Source organism: Tauraco erythrolophus, chromosome 1 (genome assembly GCF_009769465.1).
Source record: "Tauraco erythrolophus isolate bTauEry1 chromosome 1, bTauEry1.pri, whole genome shotgun sequence".
NCBI classification, from domain to species: Eukaryota; Metazoa; Chordata; class Aves; order Musophagiformes; family Musophagidae; genus Tauraco; species Tauraco erythrolophus.
In genome coordinates this window covers 63,965,165-63,987,922 of record NC_141465.1, presented here as the reverse complement: position 1 = coordinate 63,987,922, position 22,758 = coordinate 63,965,165, and the positions used below count along the sequence as shown (strand labels likewise).

The 22,758-nt window shown below is 43.4% G+C and overlaps 1 protein-coding gene across 30 annotated transcripts in view; it reads right to left on the bottom strand.

Moving 5' to 3' along the window:
• MAP4K4 (mitogen-activated protein kinase kinase kinase kinase 4) overlaps positions 1-22,758 on the bottom strand; it is a 174,866-nt gene that overhangs the window by 16,943 nt on the left and 135,165 nt on the right. For 2 of the 30 annotated variants that reach the window (XM_086610249.1, XM_086610257.1), the window contains exons 13-24: positions 20,529-20,690; positions 18,350-18,436; positions 17,438-17,662; positions 9,880-10,110; positions 8,842-8,948; positions 7,730-7,881; positions 6,928-7,025; positions 6,574-6,582; positions 5,424-5,599; positions 4,779-4,899; positions 873-990; positions 434-604 (exon numbers count right to left, since the gene is read on the bottom strand). In XM_086610249.1, the coding sequence (XP_086466375.1) occupies positions 434-604; positions 873-990; positions 4,779-4,899; positions 5,424-5,599; positions 6,574-6,582; positions 6,928-7,025; positions 7,730-7,881; positions 8,842-8,948; positions 9,880-10,110; positions 17,438-17,662; positions 18,350-18,436; positions 20,529-20,690 (1,657 nt within the window). Of the gene's footprint in view, positions 1-433; positions 605-872; positions 991-3,398; positions 3,591-4,778; positions 4,900-5,423; positions 5,600-6,573; positions 6,583-6,927; positions 7,026-7,729; positions 7,882-8,841; positions 8,949-9,879; positions 10,111-12,145; positions 12,308-17,437; positions 17,663-18,349; positions 18,437-20,528; positions 20,691-22,758 lie in introns of all 30 variants that reach the window. The other 28 variants (XM_086610275.1, XM_086610282.1, XM_086610336.1 and 25 more) reach the window with 26 other exon arrangements.

Below are 22,758 nucleotides of genomic sequence, written 5' to 3'. Positions count from 1 at the left end.
CTGATGTGGAAAGTCATCTTATGAAACACATCTTAATCAATCTCTGCAACAATACATTAGCAAAAGGCTCAAGAATATGATAATTTTTCAAGAGAAATACCCTGTGTGCACCAGGTGTACAATGCAAAGATGACCACAAGCTCCCAAAAGCTACAAGAGATATCAGCAAGCGGGGTCAGAGAGAGCTGAAAAGGATCAGTCTGAACTGTGCCATCAGAAGCGTACATACAGCAGTGGGAAATTACATCAAAGCAGAAGCAACATACTGTAAAAACATAATCAGCTCTTGCAACAAAAAGATGTAAACAAGCATTGAATAAATGCAGAGAAACAGATAAGGTTTCAAAGATATATTCTCGAAGTCTGTAACCTCATACTGGCACGTCTGCACTTCAGAAGTGCAGGAGGCAAGGGAGGAACAGGTTTGCATTACCCCATAAGGCAGCACACAGTATCTCCGAATTGAATCTCTTCTTGTATTTGCGGATCTCTGGGGTATCACTCTGTGGCCGTGTATTCGTGGGATTCACATTGACAACTGATCCCTTCCGCGTAGGGTCTTGCCTTATTGCCTCTGATCTCATTGCTTCACTTGAAAATCCTACTGAAAAGAAGAAAAATAAAGTGCATGTAATAAACCTCAGGTGCTAAATTCTGGCCATATATTCTTTACATCAAACAACCCAAATCAGTAACTGAGAATATTGAACAAGTCTTTCTTTTTGTAAGAAATGTAAATGGAAAAAGAAACAAACTATGCACTCCATTGCAAATCAAATAAAAAGCATGATGGTAACATTCATAAGTACTTTAAAGAGCCACCGAAGTCACTGAACCCTTTTTCAATTGTCGTCTTCAGCTACTTTACTTACCCACAGAAGTCACAGTTGTCCCACTAGATGGAGAAATCTGTAGTAATCTGGGGTCTATAAAAGGTGTAAAGGAGGAGGAAGATTTGTGTTTCTGGAGTGTGTTACTAGCGGACTGAGTCTGCAATGTAAATTTCAACTTTATTAATATTAATGACAATAAAAGCACGGATAACAACAACCAACATTTTTAAGTCACTATAGAATTATGCTACAAAGCCTCCCCAAGCTTTTAAACTTCCTTTATAGATACACAATGCACTGCAGGCATCACACCTGAACTATACACATATGCGCTCTGCACATGTTACAGTGCAACGCAATTAGCTAAATCATTGTCCTTGTCACCTCGGCTGCTAGCGAAGATTTTTAGGACTGGCCACTATAATCAGGCACAAAGTGAGGGAATGTCTCTTTTTTTTTTAAATCTGATTATATGTATGTATACTGTCTTATCTGCAAGCTCTCCTCTGCCTACAACTTTTGTATTTATGAAGCATCTCCTGAAGTGAGCTAGTTTAATAAGTTATGAAGTCTGATCTCTTGGCTTGCGCAACAAAATCAGAACCATCTGGGATCAAGCGTTCACTTCTAAGATGGATTATGTTTCAGTGTCCACTACTGTTTGTTCTCCCTATTTTGTTCAACCTGAGCCTCTTGCCAGAAAGCTGCAGCAGGTTCTTCCACCTTTTGTATGACAAAGCAACACATTAAACCTGTATCGAACAAAGGGGCTCATTAGTGTGGAAGGTGTAGCAAACGGTGATATGAAGCTATGAATATGTAGTGGATAAAATCACTGGTGCTTGCTGAGTTATGTGGTCTAAACATGAAAAAACATAAAGAAAGGAAGAAGACAAGTGAAACAATGAACTGTTAAAAGTGGAAATGGAACGACTTAAAAACCCTTGCCAGTTTAGTATTATAGTGACAACATTGCATACTGAAGCAGAATGGGACAAGTGTCAAAAAAAAAAAAAAAAGAGTGTATATATGTAAAGGGCGTGCATGTGTGTAAGCTATACCAAGCAGTACTGGGGTTTTGCTCAGCTTTATGCAAATGTAGTTAGAGACACTTCTTTATCACCGACTACTCTTCAACCTCTGATCTTTCTAAGTCTCTACTCTCTGCATAAAAAATAGCAATGGGTCTTAGGAGTGTATCACTCCCCTGCACAGCTCAAGGCTCCTTTGCCACCAGCCACAGCCACAGCCTCCACTTCCCAAGCTGAGTTAACTGAATCCTGCTTATTTATTGCTTAGATCAAAGTAATGAGCAAGCATATCTCTGGATCAATCAACTGATCTCTATAACCTACAAGAGTGTGCTTTTAGAAAGATCAAAGACCAATGAAGCATGGCTGAAAATTATTATGCTAACTGAATTTCCAGGAGGAAACCCTCCCACCCAGCCTCCTGCTACACGGTTCAGAAGCATTTTTGATCCTGCGGTAAACACGTGTATTGCCATCAGCCTACCCAGCTCACCGCAACCTCTCCTTCTTGTCACAGCACTCACACACCTCTATGGCAGGACAGCTCTACCCTGAGAAGCAGCAGCTTCTTTTCACCGAGTTTTGCTCCCCCTGTACCACTCCTGCTTGCATACAGAAAGAAGGTCTCCCCAAAAGCCAGGCTGGCCACCCAGCTGGGAGTGGAGTCACCATGCCAGGCTCCTCGCTTACTGCTAGGGTTGGTAAGCGGTGAATGATGCCCTTTGTTCACATGTGTGCATCTCCTCTGCTGCGAGGGGTTACACACATTTTAAGGACTGGGCTTGCTCACCAGCGCTCGGTGAGTAAGGGAAGGCACCATCCCGGGATCAGCCCAGGACAGCAAGAGGGAGCTTGCCCCACGGTGAAGCCTTGCTTCTCCACGTGGACACAACCAGCACTGGCGGAGAACATTCACCTTTACACAGGTGCTTTTCAGAGTACACATATACTTGGAAAAAAACCCAAAGATTTCCCCATTCATTATTCCCAAACAATAACCCAGGCTTTTAAAGCCCTCCCGGGCAACACCTGATTTGACTCAGCGCATGTGGCAAGCTTTAAAGAGCAAAATCCCTCCATGGCTGCTTCCTCTCCCAAAGGGTGAGTTTCCGCAAGCAGCTCCCCATACATGCGGAGTTACTAGCCCAGCCTTTCCTGACAAAGCCAAAATTAACTGCTAATTTTCAAGAGGCACACTGCTTGCAATTAGCCTGCTCCCGGAACAAAACAGAATTAAAAAATAAAAGAGTATTGGCTTGAAAATGCAGTAGTCTAGTTTAGTTTAAAACGAACGCCATGCAATTAATGACTCGCTAAGAGGAAGCAAAAATAGTAAACTGGCAAGTTTGGCGTGGGACTGCTCTAGAGTTAAGGGCTTCTTACACAGAGCTGAAATGTGTTATTTGGGGGGTGGGAACAAAGGTGACAGAAAAAAAAAAAGCAGGGGAGATTGGCTGGAGTTCCTTTGCAAACTAGCTACTAGGCAACGCTGCTATAACCCTACGAAAGCAGCCAGCTGTGGTGTAAGACATACCTCATTAGTAGTTAGCTTGTCCTGGGGTGTCTGTGGGGACATGGTGGGTGTCGGCTGGCTGGAGGATGGGGAGGAGGAGGTGGAGGAAGTGGAGGAGGAATGGCTTTGCTGTAAGAGATCTGGCAAGAGGTGAATGCGACCGGCAAAGCCATTGCTCTCATGATGGCTGGCACGCTTTTTGTCAACTGTACTCTGTAGAAAAAACAGGCACACTTGTCTTGCTCAAGTGCTGCTTAAAGGTCTATATCCCTAACAACCTCTCTCCTTCTCTCCCTCGCTCTCTTCCTACCTTTTAACATTTATTTATTTATATTTTTTTAAAAAAATAAACTGATAATCCATGCCTTGATGCCTGGGTGGAAAGGGAAAGTGGTCAGAGCTACTGGAATTCAGCAAATTCCCACCTCTTCTGACAGGCAAAAGCTTAGTTCGTGTGGTTGACTTGCACAGCCAGTTCCACTAATTAACAAAAGAGTAACTGCACCGGTAAGTCTTCCACCACAATGCGGACAAGCACATTTTTGGGGGTGGGGGGGAGGATTTCTTCCCCTATTGTTTTGTTTAAAACTAACTTAAATCCTATACAGAGACAAGCTTGGACTGTCTGGTGAATGCCTTCAGCTAACTACTTAAAACAATAAGCATGAAATTTTAATTTTCAAACCAGAGGGCTCAATTAAGAAATTGGCATTCAGTTGTGAAATTCAGAAATGCGATTACCGAGGAAACTCCTATAAGCTAGCACGCTCATTAACACACGAGCTCATTTGAAAGCAGGGAATCATTATCTTTCAGAGGCACAAGAACGTAACATTTTCAGAATCAAAGGCAACAACACAGCGCTCTAGCTCTGTCCACATTCTCTCCCTTGCCACCTATTTTGCCTCTCCGTTTCCCCACGCTGTTAGATGAATTTGTACGTGTGTGTGTGTGTGTGTGTGTTATCTAGGTGGTCTGTATGCCCTCAACTACAGGTTCAAGACAATTTTAAGAACTCTAAACTCTTCCCCCCTCAGCCTCCCTCCCAGCCCCACTTCTGAGAGCCACGTTTGGTTCTACAGTAAAACTAAACTAAGCTCTTGCTCCAGGTACTTGCTCCAAACACTTGCAGCCTTTCTACCCTTCTCTCCCACAGACTTTGAGGTACTCTGCATGGTGTTGCCATGGGTGTCACTGGAAAGCATGCAAAACAGTAGCAAGGGGTGAAGGGCTACTCTCCATTTTGCATGCATCAAACATCTTGCTCATCTGAAATCCACTACAGCTGTGTCTTGATAATACGAACAACAAATATAATGTAGAAACAGCATGGGTGAATGAGCGAGTGGGTTAATGAGCACAGAAAAGGTGCAGCACTGCACAGGGAAGGAAAAGAAATACCTGTCGGACAATTAAGGTGCCCTCCTTAGAAGGCGTCAAGGCAGGTTCACTCTCCACATCGTCATGGACGATCATGGTTTTCACTGACTCTGTTTCACCATTGCTCAAGTTCAACGTTGACCTATTTGCCGGACAAGAAATAACTGGGGTGAGATAATAGCACTTACGACCTAGCCTTCGCTACTCCACACCAAGATTCAATCAAAATTAATTTATATTGTGACCAGAGTGGAATGTTTACATAACCTGAGCAGAGAAACTTCTTTACCAAAAAGAGTTTGTTAAACACTTCTTCCTGTTTTATAACAAATCAAAAGGAGAAGAGGGAAAGGATGCAATTTATAGAAGCACAATTCAGTCTACTTTAATACGGACCAAAGGCACTTTCTTGAGGGGCTGAGAAACTGATTCCCCAATTGCAGAAATGACTTAAAGAGACTTATCTGCTAACTTGGATCCCAAATGCTTAGCTTGATTTTGAAAAGACTGCCCTCACTGTTTGAAAATGTGAACAGATAAGTCTGCCATGTCTTGCTTATAGATTGTTGTAAGCTGAAAGAACTAACACACACATCACAATATCCAATGTCCTTTTCCTTCAGCCGCCTAAGAAGGAAAACAGAAGCAAAACACAGAAGAACTAACACTGCTCGGACATCATCTGGTCCAGAAGTAGATTCATCTGCTCCTTCTTGTTCCATGTCATCGTCTTCCTCATCTGTCGTCCCTGACTCCTCACTGGAGGATGAATAATCCGTCACTTTATGTGGAGGTCGCACATCCTCTACCGCTCGCAATTCCTTTGCCAACGCAGTTAAATCCTGATAGGAGAAGGAGGAAAAAACTGATGTTGCATGGAAGACAGGAGAAGAGTTTGCAAGACAGTTCCACTAGATTAGTGCCTGAGTTTGCTCACTTGTCCACTGCTGTGTTTCCACAGCCCCACCAGTACTGTTTCCTTTGATTTATTCTTTCCTGATAGTTACCAAAACTCACTTTCTGATAAATTAAAGCACCGGAAAAGTCTATCTAAGGAGGCTTTGCCATATTACAGGAAAAATGCATATACTCTGAATCCAAACTATCCTGATTATGACTTCAGTTTATTCCATTATACCATCTGAAGGACATATATAAGCACACGAACCCACTCTCACACAATGGCTGACTGTCACAGTTCATTTTCCTAAACTTTGCATGTTAATAGCATCCATCACAAGGAATTCTGGGCAGCAAGTCAGCAGAAGGATCCTAAGACTCATTGGGCCACTCAAGGCACAGCCTATTTCGGCAGTCGCAGACAGCTGATCTCCTTAAAACCTTTTGATCCATCTCCAGTTTCATGGATCCAAGCTAAGGAGTTCACCTGAGAGGTCAAATTCATTAGCACTGGCTCAGTCACACATGACTGTCAAAAAGTATGGGACATAAGCTGCTTTTCTGTCTGAAGCTTGGAGTGGGGGCAAATCAGGTTAGCAGGCAGCGCAATCTGCTCTCAGTTGTGTAGCTATGCTTTATTTAGCTGAATATGGTTTATGGCAAATCCTTCACACACTATACCATTGGAAGTGAAGGACTAACCTCTATGTTGCTTTAAGAAGGCAGCTTTAACTGACACATTTGGGTGCTAGTGTGGTATCATAATGGCAAGAGAAAAAAGTTACGGAAAGTTGGAAATACTGTGAAAACCCTCTATGATGCCCCAGATACAACTGGACATAAGAGCTGTAAACAACTGTAACAGCAGTCAAATAAAGAAAATGTCAGAAATCTTTCACGGAAATTTAGGTCTTACCACTTCTCCCTGCACCATTCAGCCCCGCATTGGCACATTCAGGTCAAATTCATGATCATTGGTCCAGCCCCAGGAAGGAAGCACAGGATTGAAAAGAGAGAAAGGCAAAGGTTAGGAAGGAAGAAGACCAGAGAGCAGAGAGCAATTCCAGAAGCAGAGCAAATTCTAATGTTTAAAGTACTGTGACGAGTGCAGGCAATTGCAGAGGCCGGGACATGCTGCTGGGCCCAGAGATAAAAACTCCAATCCAAGCTAAAGTTCATTCCAATGACATCATGAATGGAAGCTCACACTCTACATTTCATGAGCCTAAGTGGAAGAGAGGGGGCAGAGGGGAAAATGGATGCAACTTACAGCGGGCTTGATAGGTCTGAAGACTTCCTTTTTCTCTTCAGGCTTTTTAGGTGCACTTTCATGACGCTGCGATGGCGAACCCTCTGATTTGGATGATGCTGCATGTGTCAAGACCCCAAAAGGAATACAGAATGAAACAGATTAAGCAGGGAGCTAAAATCTGTTTTCTTACTTCACTTCAGAGAGAGGAAGAGAGGTGAGAAGGCTACCAGGCAGTGCTTGACAGCAAGGCATAAATTTCAGTGGTTCACTACTACATTGTCCCTGAAGAACTACACAAAAATACATAATGAACTGTGATCTGTATAGGTGCAGCTGACCTATGACTGAAGCCAAAGTAAACTGTCACGCAGTTGTAAATCAAAGAAGGTAACTCGAGTGTGGTCACAAGCTGGAAAATCTGCTCCAGCACCCAATGCACCCCAGCTGAGACCTATCCGTAGCAGTCTGCACCCCTTCAGCAATCACTGAGGTGACAGGCAACAAGCATCAAGAGGTGCCCTTGCACATAGGAGGAAGGGAGCTATAAGAGCATGGAGACTGGGCTGTTTGCACATGGGAAAACGCAGCAGTGACTGAACGTGAATCAGAGAACACTGAAACACTTTCACGACAACTTCTGCATCCACCATCTTTCCCAAGGAAGGGCATACAGCCAAGGGGGGTACTGGAAGCTAACTCATCTTTGATACCGCATGCCTAAAGGTCTTTTCAATAAGGCTTATCATCCTTCATTATTGAGTGTTGCATGACTCAACAAATTTATAAACACAACATTACAAAGGGTAGGGGAAGGACTTACATCTCATCCGGAACCGTTCTCCAGATCCACTCTGAGAGCCAGGGTGGGAGCCAGGCTGTGAGCCAGAGTTGCTTGAACCTGAAGAACTGCCACTGCCCGGTCTTGGTACGAGCTTCTCCACCCTTTCCCACAGCAGACGAGGCTCTATATTGCTGTATCAGGGGAGGGAAGAAAGTCTTTGTCACGCACTTCAGTTGCAGATTCCTGTTTCTCAACTCAAACATCACTCTTCCTTCAGCGTTCTACAAACAACTCATCTGAAAGGGCACTTAACACTGAGCTGAGGACACCAGTGATGCTTCACAATCCAAGCAGTGGCTCCCTTAGAAATTCCTATTACCTTATCTAGGATGGTTAAAAAAAAAAAAAAAGAGCTTATGTGGGTGTAAGCTCTTCTTTTTATTTGGAACTGGCTACCTGCCATTCTTACGTATCTTACCTAAAGTGGACAGTTCTCTCAGCCTGCATGGAGCAGGTTTGATATTGGCTCAGAACTGTCCTGGCCACCCAAGCACAAGCCAAAAAGCCAGCACTGCCTGCCCCTCTCAGAATACCCTCACCCCTGTCCAGTGAGCTGGTGACAGGGTGACCTGTCCACAATTCTCTGCTGAGCTCTGGAGGCGGTCCCTTCCTCTCCCGCTTCCTGATCTCAGATACTCTGTGTCACAGCTCATGGATGCTTCTCCGCCTCTTAAAGTTTGGTTCTGGCCAAGAGGCCAGAAAGTTTCTGAGATCTCTTCACTTTAGATGTTGCAAACACTTCTGCTGCCAGTAATCCCCACAGTATGCCCAAGATGACCTGCTGCACCAAAAGGCAACATGTTAATGAATGGCCACATTTTTTCAGTAAACCTAAGGATATTTTGAAATTATTGCAAAAGTTACAGCGCAGGCAACTCAAAGGAGGAGAGGGAAGAAGAAATTTTGCCAGTGTTTGTTGACACATGTGCTACACCAAGGGAAGTTAATATTAATCACTACTGAAAAGGGACCCAAATTCATCTTCCTTTCACGTCCAACAGACAATGTCGAAAGCTCTCTAGAAACACCAGGGTCCCCGTGAGCCTTTTCCTTCCAATGCAAGAAAGGGGAGGACACGTAGGCTTACAAACCTCGTGGAGTTTCTTTGACCTGCTTGGTTATTTTGCTGTCCACTGCCCTGCAGTGGAGAATCACGGCGGGACAGGACTGGTGATCGAGACGTTGTTCTCACAGGTACCTTGGGAGAAAAAAGGTTATGTTAAACCCATGAAGAGGAGAGAAAAGAGGAAGATTAAACCTCTCCTGCCACAGAATATATCCTTAAGATTTTAACAGCACTTAATCCTAAGCCCAAGCTAGCATCAATGACCAAAAGCAATAAACACCCACAGAACCAGGAGCCTTAGTTGGGATGCTGTTCAGATTTCGAAGAGAGTTGAAGAGAACCCAAAGCTTAGTCTTAACATTAAGTAGTGTTTAATAGTTGCCACACGAACACATACATACCCTGCTACCCTCCAACTACTGAGACATTTAAAAAGAATATGGCATTTTGAGTGAAGCAGGGGAGGCACAAAGCAATTTGCTGAAACAGCATGAGAATTAGGAGAATAAGCTCAGGGGAACCAAACAAATGCCCGGAATGGATCAGCAGAAGGCAAAGACTGGTGGGGGAGCAAGAATATACTCAGAAGAAGCAAATCCCAGTGGATGGGAGTGGGGGGTGGGAAGGGAGAGGAGGAGAAAATATATTGAATGTTTCCTTTTTGTTCAGTTTCATCTCAATTTTAAATAAGTGTATGATTCATAGTTTGGGTTGCTAACAGATGAAGAGGAAAATTAGCTCCAAGCAATAACCTCAGGGATATTTAAAATTCTTTCCTGAATATGGTAATGATTTGTTAACTTTGCATAATAAATTGTCTCTCTGAAATAGCTGCATTCTACAAATAATTGCCAATTTTGTATGAAGCTTCAATATTGTATTTCTAAGGTTGATTATCATTAACCCATTGACTGAACACCTACATTATGGTCTGCCTTCTAAAATACTGTTACCAATGCAGGCATAAGGGCACAGTCTTCCCAGCGCCCAGGGTATCACATCCTTAAAAAAATCATAATAAATAATAATAAAAAAAGCACACATCTGTCTTTCTACTCCTTACCCTTGGAGGCACCTCGTCACTGTCTGATCTAGCCCAAGCCTTTTGGGTGGGGTCGGGTACCTCCGACTTAGAGTCAGAACTCTGACTTAGCACTTCACTGCGTGAAGGTGGATATGGGTCCTGGGAACGAAGATGGTGATGAGCAAATTTGGGAGAAGGGTCACTGAAGGAATGGGATCGCGAGACAGGGGAAACATTGTTCTTGAGAGATGCCAGATGGGACCACTGTACCTTACAAGAAAACAAAACATAAAACATTCAATGCGCTCAGTATAACTGGCTTTCCAATTAACACAGAATAAAGGCAGGTGGGGCGGGCAGACACAAATTGGTTATGGCATTAGGTAAGCGTGGGGTGGAATCGATGCACTTAAAAGCAAGGCAAGCGCCCAAAGAACGTAACAGACTCAAAATACAGCACATACGCATTTTTTTGTGAGATACGCTCTCCACATACACATACACTGGTGCCCAGAAGAAAGGGAATCTAATATCTACACCGTGAGCCTGAGTCCAAAGGCCACTCAAGACAGAAGCTGCTTTCTATTCGCCAGTCTTCAATGGGCTTTGGTCAAGTCTCACAGTAGCACTGGTGGGTTGGGAAATTTGAAGTGGATATCCAATCGAAGAAATGTATAAAATTAAAGAATGCTGTAAGATGTGCAAACCAACAGACTTGTACGTTATCTAGTAAATTTAGGAACTAGATACAGTTCCAAACTTTTGGAGAAAGACAGTAACACAAAAGCCTTTATTCCTTTACAGTCATTGCAATATATATATAAAACCCCATAATATATATTGTATCCAGTATACATATGTACAATGCATATTATACTTACACCATATATGTACTGTATAGTGTACATATATACATATTTATACACAAACTAAGCACACATGTACACACACATATTCAATTACACATACTAAGAAGGCACAACAGTGACTCCAGAGTTAAAACTCCCTTGGGATTTCCACTGAACTCCATATTGATCCTTCAGCCTACTCCCCCCTCCTTGTGCATAAACCTGCATTTCAGAGTTAATTTCTGAAACTAAGGAGGAGGAAAGGTCAAAACTGAGGAACACACTGTTTTCACACCTAATAATTAAGCAAAACTTTGCTTTCAATCCCGGTTTCAGTAGGCCGGTTGTATTTGTTTTTGTATGATTATTACTTCCTCACTTTTAATAGACACAGCTGTCAAAGAGCCTGATTATCCTTAATATGAGTGGAAGACCCGGACTTTAAAAGTAATTGGCACAGAGAGCACGAAGATACAAGTCCAATATTTTGAAATAGTCATAGAGGTTTGAATTAAAGCCAGGAATTAATGAGTAAGAGATGAAGTTCTGTCCTGATTTCTCCCACTCTCCCGTCTGCTCAAATTGTCCTGTTGCCCAAAAGAGTTGCAATACCTAGTCACAATCAGGGATGGTTTTAGCTTGCACTGTCATCAACAGACTTAATTTGGGAGAAGAAAATTCTGCATGGAAACAGAGGAACTGAATGCAGACTATACTGTTTAATTTAGCATATCTAAATTGCTCAGAATTTATGGGCTATGTCTAAGTTTTAGACAACGGCTAGTTTTTAAATTCATGCTGTAATTCCTATGAGATACAGATACCAAGATCTGGAGGCTTTTCATTAGAAAACATTAGAATGATGGCAGCTACACAACTCAGTGGTTTCAACCCCTTTTTGATTTACCAGGGGTGGTACGGTGCTCTATTTAGCAACTGTAAGCCTACTGACAACAAACTGGCTTTTCTTAGTCATGTTTTGTAAATCTCTTCGAAGCAGTGCTCATACTATTAAAAACCACTTGTTTAGTTAGCTTTTCCCACAAGAATTTAAAAGTCAAGCAAGCTCACTTCTTTCCTGAGCACCATTTTTGGTAGTATCTTGCATAGATCAAATTCTAAATTGTAAAAGTACACTGTAACTGTCACCAGTGTCTAGCTCCTCATTCCACTGCTGCACAGATAATAACAGTATAAAACAGTTCTAATCTAGATCTAATATTAAAATAAAAAAATACCAAACAAGTAAAAACCAACACTAAAATCACAAATCCATCAGTTTATCAATAAAATAAGCAAAAATAGACAAAGAATAAATCTACTGAATAAGCTGCTTTGCGTAACAGTGCTACCCTTTACATAAGACTTTTTAAGTGCCAAGATCTGTAAATCTGAAGGAAACATGTTGAGACTTCTGCATTTCCTTCAGGCTCACCAAGATTTTCCTGGGCACTTACCTGGGGCTCCATTGGCCTCTGCAGGGCAGGCTGAGCAGGTTCTGAGTTTCCATTGGAAAAGGACTCTGATCTTGAAGGCACTGGTGGCTCCAACACTTTGCCCATCTGCTTAGACTGTGCTTCAGGGGAGCCCTGATTAGTTTTTCTAAATCTCTCCTCCACCTAAACCAAAATAAATGGACATTACGCCTGGAGTCAATAAAACCAATTACAGTAGAAATACGAAGGTGGGTACCACTTTTCCTTTACCATAAAGAAACCAAATACATTTGGACTTGTTTTTTTTACCAGCACAGAGTGAACTACATCAATGCGGCAAGTATGCCAATATGGAAAATCCATACTAGGAAGAGAGGGTACAACAGCCAGTAGGATGTGAAAGACCATTATGGGGCTTCTTTCTGCCCGGATTAGTTACTATCCATCAGTATTTTCTTCATAGACAAGAAAAAGGAAACAGAAACAACTTTACAATATAAAAGCGCATCTCCCATTGCTCTTTCTTACTGTAGTGACTCACCTTACTCAAGCAGTGGTATTTGATTATCTGCTTTCTTGTGCTTGTCTCTTTGGTAATGCAAGAAGAGATAGGATATGCTTCTCTACCTGGTAATACTGGAGGCTATTAGGCTTTAGATATGAAATTGTAGGACTGACCAACTTGGTGGCCTTTTACGATGGGGTGACAGCATCGGTGGACAAGGGTCGACCAATGGATGTCATCTACCTGGACTTGTGCAAAGCTTTTGACACTGTCCCGCACGACATTCTTCTCTCTAAATTAGAGAGTCATGGGTTTGATGGATGGACCACTCGGTGGATAAGGAATTGGCTCAATGGCCGCACTCAGAGAGTAGTGGTCAACGGCTCAATGTCCAAGTGGAGACCGGTCACGAGTGGCGTCCCTCAGGGGTCCGTGTTGGGCCCGGCCCTCTTCAACATCTTTGTCGGTGGCGTGGACAGTGGCATGGAGTGCACCCTCAGCAAGTTCGCCGATGACACCAAGCTGTGTGGTGCCGTCGACACGCTGGAAGGGAGGGATGCCATCCAGAGGGACCTTGACAGGCTGAAGAGGTGGGCCCGTACCAACCTCATGAAGTTTAACCAGGCCAAATGCAAGGTCCTACATCTGGGTCGTGGCAATCCCAGGCATAAATACAGACTGGGTGGTGATTGGATCGAGAGCAGCCCTGAGGAGAAGGACTTGGGAGTACTGGTGGACGAGAAGCTCAATATGAGCCGGCAATGTGCTCTTGCGGCCCAGAAGGCCAACCGCGTCCTGGGCTGCATCAAGAGGAGCGTGGCCAGCAGGTCGAGGGAGGTGATTCTCCCCCTCTACTCTGCCCTCGTGAGACCTCACTTGGAGTACTGCGTCCAGTTCTGGAGTCCCCAACATAAGAAGGACATGGACCAGTTGGAGAGGGTCCAGAGGAGGGCCACGAAGATGATAAGAGGGCTGGAGCACCTTTCCTATGAGGACAGGCTGAAAGAGTTGGGGCTGTTCAGCCTGGAGAAGAGGAGGCTCCGGGGTGACCTTATAGCGGTCTTCCAGTACCTCAAGGGGGCCTACAGGAAAGATGGGGAGAGGCTGTTCAGGAGGGCCAGTTATGATAGGACAAGGGGTAATGGTTTTAAAATAGAGGGAGGTAGGTTCAGGTTGGATATTAGGAAAAAATTTTTTACTATGAGAGTGGTAGAACACTGGAACAGGTTGCCCAGAGAGGTGGTGGATGCTCCATCCCTGGAGACGTTCAAGGCCAGGTTGGACAAGGCCCTGAGCAACCTGATCTAGTTGGAGATATCCCTGTTCCTTGCAGGGGGGTTGGACTAGATGACCTTTGAAGGTCCCTTCCAGCCCTAATGATTCTATGATTCTATGACTGGTGGTTCTCTCTCTTATTACACAGTGCCATCACGATCTCACAGGCTGCAGAGCACGGCAACCTGATTCTGGTTCTCGGGGAGGTGTAGAAGTGACTGTACACTAACCTCAAGAGCTTGTCAAGGGGAAGACTAAGTCAGAAAGTGCTCAGTCCTCAAAAGAACATCAAGTGAGGTCCCCATGCAGAAACGTCACCTCTTCCAAGGCTGCAGCATTTCAAACAAAGCCAAAGGCATGAAGGATAAGAGACAGAGGGAGGCTCCAGGCAGAAAGGACATATCTTCCCATTTCCTAAGACTATCTATTGCTGGAACCAGGGCAGTTTGTGTGCTTTTGCCAGGGTAGCTGTTGCTGAGCAACGCTAAACTCGCAGCACTTTATCAAAGTGTCAAAGAAAGATCAAACTAGCAGCTTGCGCTGATTTCATTTGTTGAGATTCTGCTCACAAGATTTGCTTTAACCCTTGTGCCTCGAGCACAAAACCACCATTGGGGTGGTTTCCTAATTGTTCCCTAGCAGTGATGGTCCGGAGTGACTGGCTGTTCTTACATCCATGTCAGAAGACATGACAGAGGCAAGTTTCCAGGACTCCTTAGCTGGGCTGCTTTACAGACTCAACCTGCCTCCACCTTCCAAAATTTGAGGACAGTAACAGTTTGCCTGTGGGAACAAGCAGACAAGCTTCTGCCAGGTTTACATAAAATACACCATGTCTTGGGAAGTACAACAGTAATGGAGGCAAGCATCTTCACCATACAATCATTTTCACCACTATGTTCAACTTCACAGACCCATCCATTAAAGTTTAAAAAACAGGCCAGACTCCTTGTTATGAATAGAAAAAGGAAAAGCCCCAAGTCCTCTGTCTGAAGGAACCGGCTTTCATGTCGCTAGTTGTAGATGATAGGAGGTTTCTTCTACAAAGCACACAAACTGCATGAGCCACATTAAAACCAGGCAAAAAGTGGGAAGGAGATAGCAAGTGTATTCCTGGATAGAAACAGGCCCTGTTCCAGTCATCTGACTGTCTGGACCAGAAAATGGTGTTAAGTCTCATTTCTTGCTCTAAGCTCTCTGCTGTTTCCCAGAGCCAATCTTAGAAGTCATTTTCCTTATATCCTCCTTGCTACTGCAACAGGAGAAAAAAACTAATCACCATTAGACTTTGCCAGAACAGGAAAGTTAGTCCGCTTCGGCTTATCATCCTGATGGTCAGCATCTCCGTAAATAGAGACTTTCTCTGGAGAGCAGCATGCCTGAAAGTATGAGGCACAGAACACTCACTACAATTCACTATTTTATGCCAAGGATGACATCAGAGTTAACGGCTGCTGTTAAGATTAACAGGTGTTGCTCCCACTGTCAGGCACCTAGATACTATGGCTATAATTCTATCACACTTTTTAAAAAGAATATTACACAGCAATCTCTGGGAAGATCTGACTACTAACACAATTCTTCTGTGCCTTCACTTTACTCTTTCTAGCTAGAGTAATCACAAAAGGAAAAGACTCTAACAGAAAAATAGCTGAGTCAGCAGTTCTGCTAAAAGACATAACACTTGGAACAGTCAGGAGTTTCTCTCCTTTTCAGCTCTGAAAGGAAAATGGGAGATGAGGAACAGATATGGTTCTGCATCACTCCAAAGCCAGCCTTCAGACTGGACAGGAGTGCTGGACTGGCACTGCGCTTTCACCAAGGCGGGCCAGGAACATGCAACAAGGACAGAAGGGCTGGTTCCATGCCTGCACCACCACATACCGGACAAGTCTGAACTTCTCCTAAGAGAGAGAGACATACCAGATACTTCAACCACCAAGAGGAATGGATGAGATAGTATAAACATGTTTTATGAAGAATTTGGACAGCAGCATCTACAAGAAAATGAGTTTGTGTTCATCAAGCCCAAACAGCAATACTTCAAAGACAATGAAGTGCTACTGGCCGAAGGTGGACCGAAAGCTATTTTATCATGTTCAATAGACCCAAGGATTTTTTTGTTCTTGTTCCAAAATATATTTACCTAGTTCCCACATGCTGGTGATGAATGCCATTAAGAGCTTTGACCAGTATTGCCCAGTCTAGTGGTTTGTGGGCAGTATGGTGCTCAAGGGAAACATAAGAATAAGATCACTGAAAGAGAGCCAAGTATGCATCAAAGAGGCAATTACTTGCTGAGCAATGTTACTCGTGGACCAGTGAAGACAAGGGACTGCTCTCGGAAACAAATAGCACTCTGATGATTTCAGATTGACTTGCGAGTACCCAAAGTCCAAGAAGGCAGCACCACAGAGTTTCTTAAGAGCAGGACGTGATCTCAGAAAACAACACTTAACACTTCAAAACTGAAATTAATGAAATTCAGATTTGTGTTGATGAAAAGGAAATTTCCAAGAGCATAGACTAAAGCACAAAATGTGTAAACAAGTGCTGAGTGCAAGCATTCCTCTTACTTTCCAATTGCCTTCCAATTCCCAATCACCAGTACTTGCCAGAGACACAGATCACCAACTGCACCAATGCTTCCTATGAAAATATGTCTGATGAAGTGCAGATGAGATTAACTTCCTGACATGACGCTTCCAAAATCAAGTCCCCTCAGTCTGCAACTTTCCAGAATTTTTTTCCACCCTTTATATCTCAAAACTCTGAACTACAATGACAGAATCACAGAATGTTAGGGATTGGAAGGGACCTCAAAGGATCATCTAGTCCAATCCCCCTGCCGGAGCAGGACCACCTAGATCAAATCACACAAGAATGTGTCCAGGCGGGTTTTGAACATCTCCAGAGAAGAAGACTCCACAACCTCTCCGGACAGCCTGTTCCAGTGTTCTGTTACCCTTACTGGGAAGAAGTTCTTCCTCATGTTTAAGCAGAACCTCCTGTGTTCCAGCTTATATCCATTTCCCCTTGTCCTATGATTGGATGCCACTGAGAAGAGCCTGGCTCAATCCTCATGACAGTCACCCTTTACATATTTATAAACATTAATGAGGTCCCCCCTCAGTCTCCTCTTCTCCAAGCTAAAGAGACCCAGCTCCCTCAGCCTTTCCTCATAAGGGAGATGCTCCACTCTCTTAATCATCTTTGTGGCCCTGCGCTGGACTCTCTCAAGCAGTTCCTTGCCCTTCTTGAACTGAGAGGCCCAGAACTGGACACAATATTCCAGATGCAGCCTCACCAGGGCAGAGTAGAGGGGGAGGAGAACCTCTCTCGATCTACTAACCACCCCCCTCAGAAGTACCCCATGGGTTTGGAAACCAGTAGGCAACATTTTAAAATATCTTGCCCCTTATGAGTGACGCTTTGGCCTCCAACCGTACTATAGCAGAACCACAGTCACCACAATGCCAACAGGCAGGGGCAGCAGAGCAGGTAGCAGATTCTTGCCCGCAAGCAGGACTTACCTCACGCGCTCTTTCAGCAGGCTCATAGTGGGATTTTGGCTCAGGGGTATGATAGCTTTGCTTATTTCTTTCTTGCTGCTGCTGCTGTTGCTGCTGCTGTTGCTGCTGCTGCTGCTGCCGCCTGTGATCATGCTGCAGTGACAGGAGGTAGGCTTGCTCCTGTTGCAACTGGCGTTGGAGTCGCTCCGCCTGCCGGTGTTCCTCCATCTCTCGCCATCTGTATTCCTTTGAGAGAACGCGTGAGTAGTTTAAGACATGACATTGACTGTACAGTGGACATGTCCCCATCCATCCCATTAAAAATGCACTTTTATGGCTGTTGTTGTTGTTGTTGTTGTTGTGTTTGTGGGGTTTTTTATTTATGTCATTTTTAAAGGGTAACCAAGAGCTAAGTTAGACCAATATGGCATGTGTCTCATGGTGGGAAAGTTGAAAGTGTACTGCTAAGCTTGACATGATTGAAGAGTTATGTCAAAACTGTTTTTTACTAACGGGAAAAAAAAAAAAAGAGTTAGTTATACTAAATCCAGTGTAAAGTTCATAAAACAATGATTTAGACCAACACTAGGCCATTGTATCCCGGGGTGGATTTACATATCATGTGTGCTTTTGATCTGCAACATAAGCACTCTAGCTCTTCACTGAATGCCAAGGTCTGTTCAGAAACTCGACCACCACACTAGAACTGTTCCACTTTAACATAAAGCCTCCTCTTACAGCCCAGAAAGCAGTGTGACCATACAGCACTTCTCATATGTGCCTGTCAGCCCACGATGCTAGCATAAATGGCCTTTTAATCAAGCTCCTTTGTTGTCATACTGTCAGTGCAGCTGTGCCCGACTGAGGGAAGCCTAGGACTGGCCGGACAAATGGATCCTATAGCTACTGAACAAAACAGATACAGTGCTTTACCAGTAACATGGCCTGCTCCTGGAGCAGCTGCTGCTGTAGAATTTCCAAGTGCCGCTGCTCCTCTTCTAGCTGTCGCCTGATATACTCCTGTCACATAGAAATTACCCAGCAATAAATTTATTCAAAAGGAATGCATCAGAACCCCTTGGGTGGAACACCACACGCTACTTCCCCAGTTCAGCTTTAACGAGAAACGCACTTCAGGATGGATTAGTGCCTGCAGAACAATTTAGGAAGCCCTGCCTCCTGAGCACCGGATTTTGGCCCCTTCCGTTCTGAAATTTGTACTCCTGCAAACGTTGCCGGCATGGGCCAGAGCTCATTTACGTATTTTGGAAGTGGTTTCAAGAAGCAGCAAAACGCACTTGAAGGTTTTGGAAAGTTAAAACACAGCAAGTCTGACTCAACACAGCCAACACAAAGTCACATGCAAGTTGTATTAAACATTAGTTTGTTGCACTGGTGCGATGAACTGTTAGCAACAGCTAGAGCCAGGCGTAGTGTAGGCAGACCTGGAGCAAGCTCCCCTAGAAGGGCTCTGCCAAGTGCAGATGGGACCTGCCCTGCCGTCTCCCCTGCTGCCCTCACCAGAAGCTTCTCCTGAGCAGACACTGCCAGCCTTGCTGAATTATGCGATGGTTATGACACAAACAAACATCCACCAGGAAACAGATATTAGACCAAACTCGCTTGCTCTTGTGATCTAGCCGTCTCTTCACCCGCAGCCTCAACAGGTCGAGAGGTTTACCTGCTGCTTCGTCTGACCTCCTAGAAGAACTCAAACTCTCAAGCACCAAACCCAAGCTGGTAACATCCTATCATGCAATTAATGGAAGTATGTAACATGTGCATGCGCACACACACAAGCACACGCACACATTTACAGTGTATGCATAAAGAAATTAATGGATCAGTGATATAGTGATGGGAGCTATAGAAAGTCTTGTGACAGACTGATGAGATACACTATACTGTTGTTACGCACGTTGGCTGAGCCATAGTTTGAGTTAACAAAAATTCTAAGAGGGGGCATGTCTTTTGTTGTAAAAAAAAATAATTCAGAATGGTTCAGCTTGGCCACATCAATTAACCATTTGTCATTATTGGCACTGTGCGTAATTAGCATTTCAACAGTTTAAAAAGCAGCTGGGGGAATACCCGGTGTCTGCCCAAAAGCAAATTGCTGTGCTGTAATTAGAGATTTTCCATATATTTATTCCCATTGGTTAGTCTTCTCTCCTTTGACTCAAAAATCTTTGAAATATATATGAACACAAGAAAATTTCTCAGTAACATGATCATCAAATACTCTCAAATACAGTGACTTTACATAAGAAAAAATTAAGGTATATCAGGCCAAAACCAGCATTCCTGAAGTTAATGGGAAATTTACCATCAGCCTCTAGAATGGTCTTGGCCCTTTATTTGGGATCAGTATTTTGCAGTACATGCATAGTAATTATTACTGTGATTATCACCCTGATTAAAGGTTTTAAAGGATTTTAAAACATGCAGATTTCATGCGTAAATACAGCAGCTGAATTTCACAGTTTAAAAGGTTTCTCACCTTTCAATGTACTAAGGGCACACTGACACAAGTTAAGATATACTTGCTGCCTGAACTGGCATACATTATTAGAGCTGATTTTAAATAGATAAAGAGAGAGATTGCGTATTTAAAGTTTTAGGGAGGAAAATCCTCTGCAGCTCAAAGGTTCCACCTCAAATTCAGAATATTCAAAGTTTATGACAAATCTCTGACCAGTTCTGGGTGCCAGAAGCTGACACGCAACAGAGGTGCCCTTCTCTGGGAGGCCTTCTGAACAGGGGCATGTCCTGCAAGAACCACTCATCCAGCAAGACAAGCCTAGAAACAATTTTCAGCCCCAGTGATGATTTCGCCAATTCTGACGGTTTTTAGTCAAGCCCACGGGCACAATTTGAATTTAGAATGAGTATCGTACCAAGTCTTCTCTTTTTGAGGGAATATTGAAGCTGCCAGAATTTTCCATAAAGCCCTACAATCTATGTTAGTGCACTTGCTGTCAGAGACAGCAAAGATGAAAGGGTCAGTGTTAGGTTGCCTATAAGCTGCTTTAGGCTTATTAATTTTTAAAAAATTAAATTAGAATTCAGAAGAAACAAACCTATTGCACACATATCTGTATCATGGACTCACCTGCTCCCTTTCTACCCTCCTCTTTTCCTCCTCTGCTCTTCTTCTCTCTTCCTCTTCCTTACGCCTCCTCTCCATTTCTTCCAGACGTCTTTTTTCTTCCTGTTCTCTCCGCCTTTGCTCACGCTCTTGTTGCCTTCGAGCTTCCCGTTCTCTTCTTTGTTGCTACAAAAAGCGAAAAGAAACCACAATGTTTTACTTTTGTTGTTATCAAAGAAAGAGGTGGGGTTGTTTTTGACTGTGAAGAGAGGGATTTACCAGGACGGGCAAGCTCTGCAACTAAGGGACAAAACACTTTATGCAAGTGTTTCACCAGGAAACTAACTCATACCCAGCACACAACTAGTCCTATAAGCAGCTTCGCTTACTCTTTTGGGTTTCTTCACACACACACAAACACACAAAGTCACGTACCATATTCCTGACAATGGAGGTGTAGAAGCCTACTGCTGTTCTTCAAGAGAGGCTTACACTGAAATCTCAATCTTTGAACAACTATTCAACTCAAATCTTAATCAGAACGACAATTTTCTTGACTTTAATACATTATCTAAATGTTGCTAAAAGGGAATTATCAGCCTCACCAAATCAGCTGAAAATCAAAGGACAACTATCTGAGCTTTCAGTAAGCAGCTTCTCCCTTAACACAATGCATGGTCTGCTAAGAATTTGGTGTTGTTGAACCAACAACCAAGCTTGATTTAATACACTGCCCAAAACTTTGCCTAAGAGAGAAGGAAGGCTGACCAACAGCACCTCAGCCCCTCCCAGAACATCAAAAGCATCTATATGTAAAAGAGGAAAAACAGCTGAGCTAAACTTTTACATTTACACAGATAAGCTTCCATGCATGACCCAAATGCAAACTGGTGCTGATAAGTCTGTTCAAGTCTGAAAAGAACTTGGAAAACAGCTTCAGAAAGCATGAACTGACTCATTTATGTCTATAAAGCACCATGGATGACTTCAGAGGAGACATTTTAAATGTCCATACAGTCGTGACCAACTCTTCCCGCACTTCTACAGAAGCATCCAGTTACCCCACCTACCTCGAAATCCCAGGCAGCCACCCACAACTGCCTAAGTGTCAAAACACTCAGTTGTCTCCTGTTCAACCATCAGCTGGGAATATTTCTACATTTACTTCCACTATAGATCTCTACAATATGCTAAAAAATCATAGAAGAAATTTAAACCAAAAAAACCACACGCTCAAATCTAATCCCAAGAACAAAATGAGAACCTGCATGGGTTATTCCTTTTCACATTTAGGTTAATACTATCACCATTTTTTTTGTTGAAACAAGGCTGCTGAAGATTTGTCAGTCTTAAAGCCCTCTGAGTAGTCTTGCAAGGGCACTCAGATTAAGCTTTTATTGGGGTTCACAAATTCATGGTTATTGGTGCACGTTTCATAGTTATGCTTAACTTGAACAAGCAAAGGCCAATCTACACTCCCTGTGTTACTCCACAGGATGAGCTTTCTCTGCTCAGCGCGTTACCCTACATGAGCGAAAGCTCAACAACCTTTTCCAACTTCTGGAATCAATGCTGGCACGACAGTGGAGAAGAAACATTGGGAAGAAAAAAGGTGGTTAAGAATTAGTACTTAAATGAGCTGCTTTCCGATTCTCTTTAGCTGCAGTTTTGGGAAATACACAACTTTCTCAAAGATTGCTGTCCAAATACTCCCCTCTGTAACTGTGACACCTTCCTTCCTGGCCCATAGCATCATCCTGCGTTCCCTATCGCCTTCTTGTGCCACAAGACATAAGCTCTTTTCTCCCCCACGTTTTCTGTATCTTCTCAGAAATACAGCTTCCTTCCTCTTGCATGTCCTCTCCTAACTAAATGCATCTACCAGTCTTTTCTCTCTTGCTTAAGCAAGCTTTTTTCAATGAACGTAGATATAAAAATAGCTGAAGTGCTGCAAGGCAGCTACAGCATACAGTGCATTTCATAGATTTCACTGCTTTCCCTCCCTCATTTTTTAAGCACTGTAAAAGGATTAAGTAGGCACTTCTACTTCTGAATATACACGTCTGTGTCAAACAATTCCTATATTTAAGTCAATATATTCAGGTGCCTCTTGGCTAATCAAGTCAGACAGGCTCTTTGTTTAAGAAAACTAAGATGTGGAATACAATAATTCTGTTGCCCTGAGGACACAAGAGACAGCACACTGCTGGCTGATTAATATGCACATTTATCAACTCAAACACTTCTTAAACAT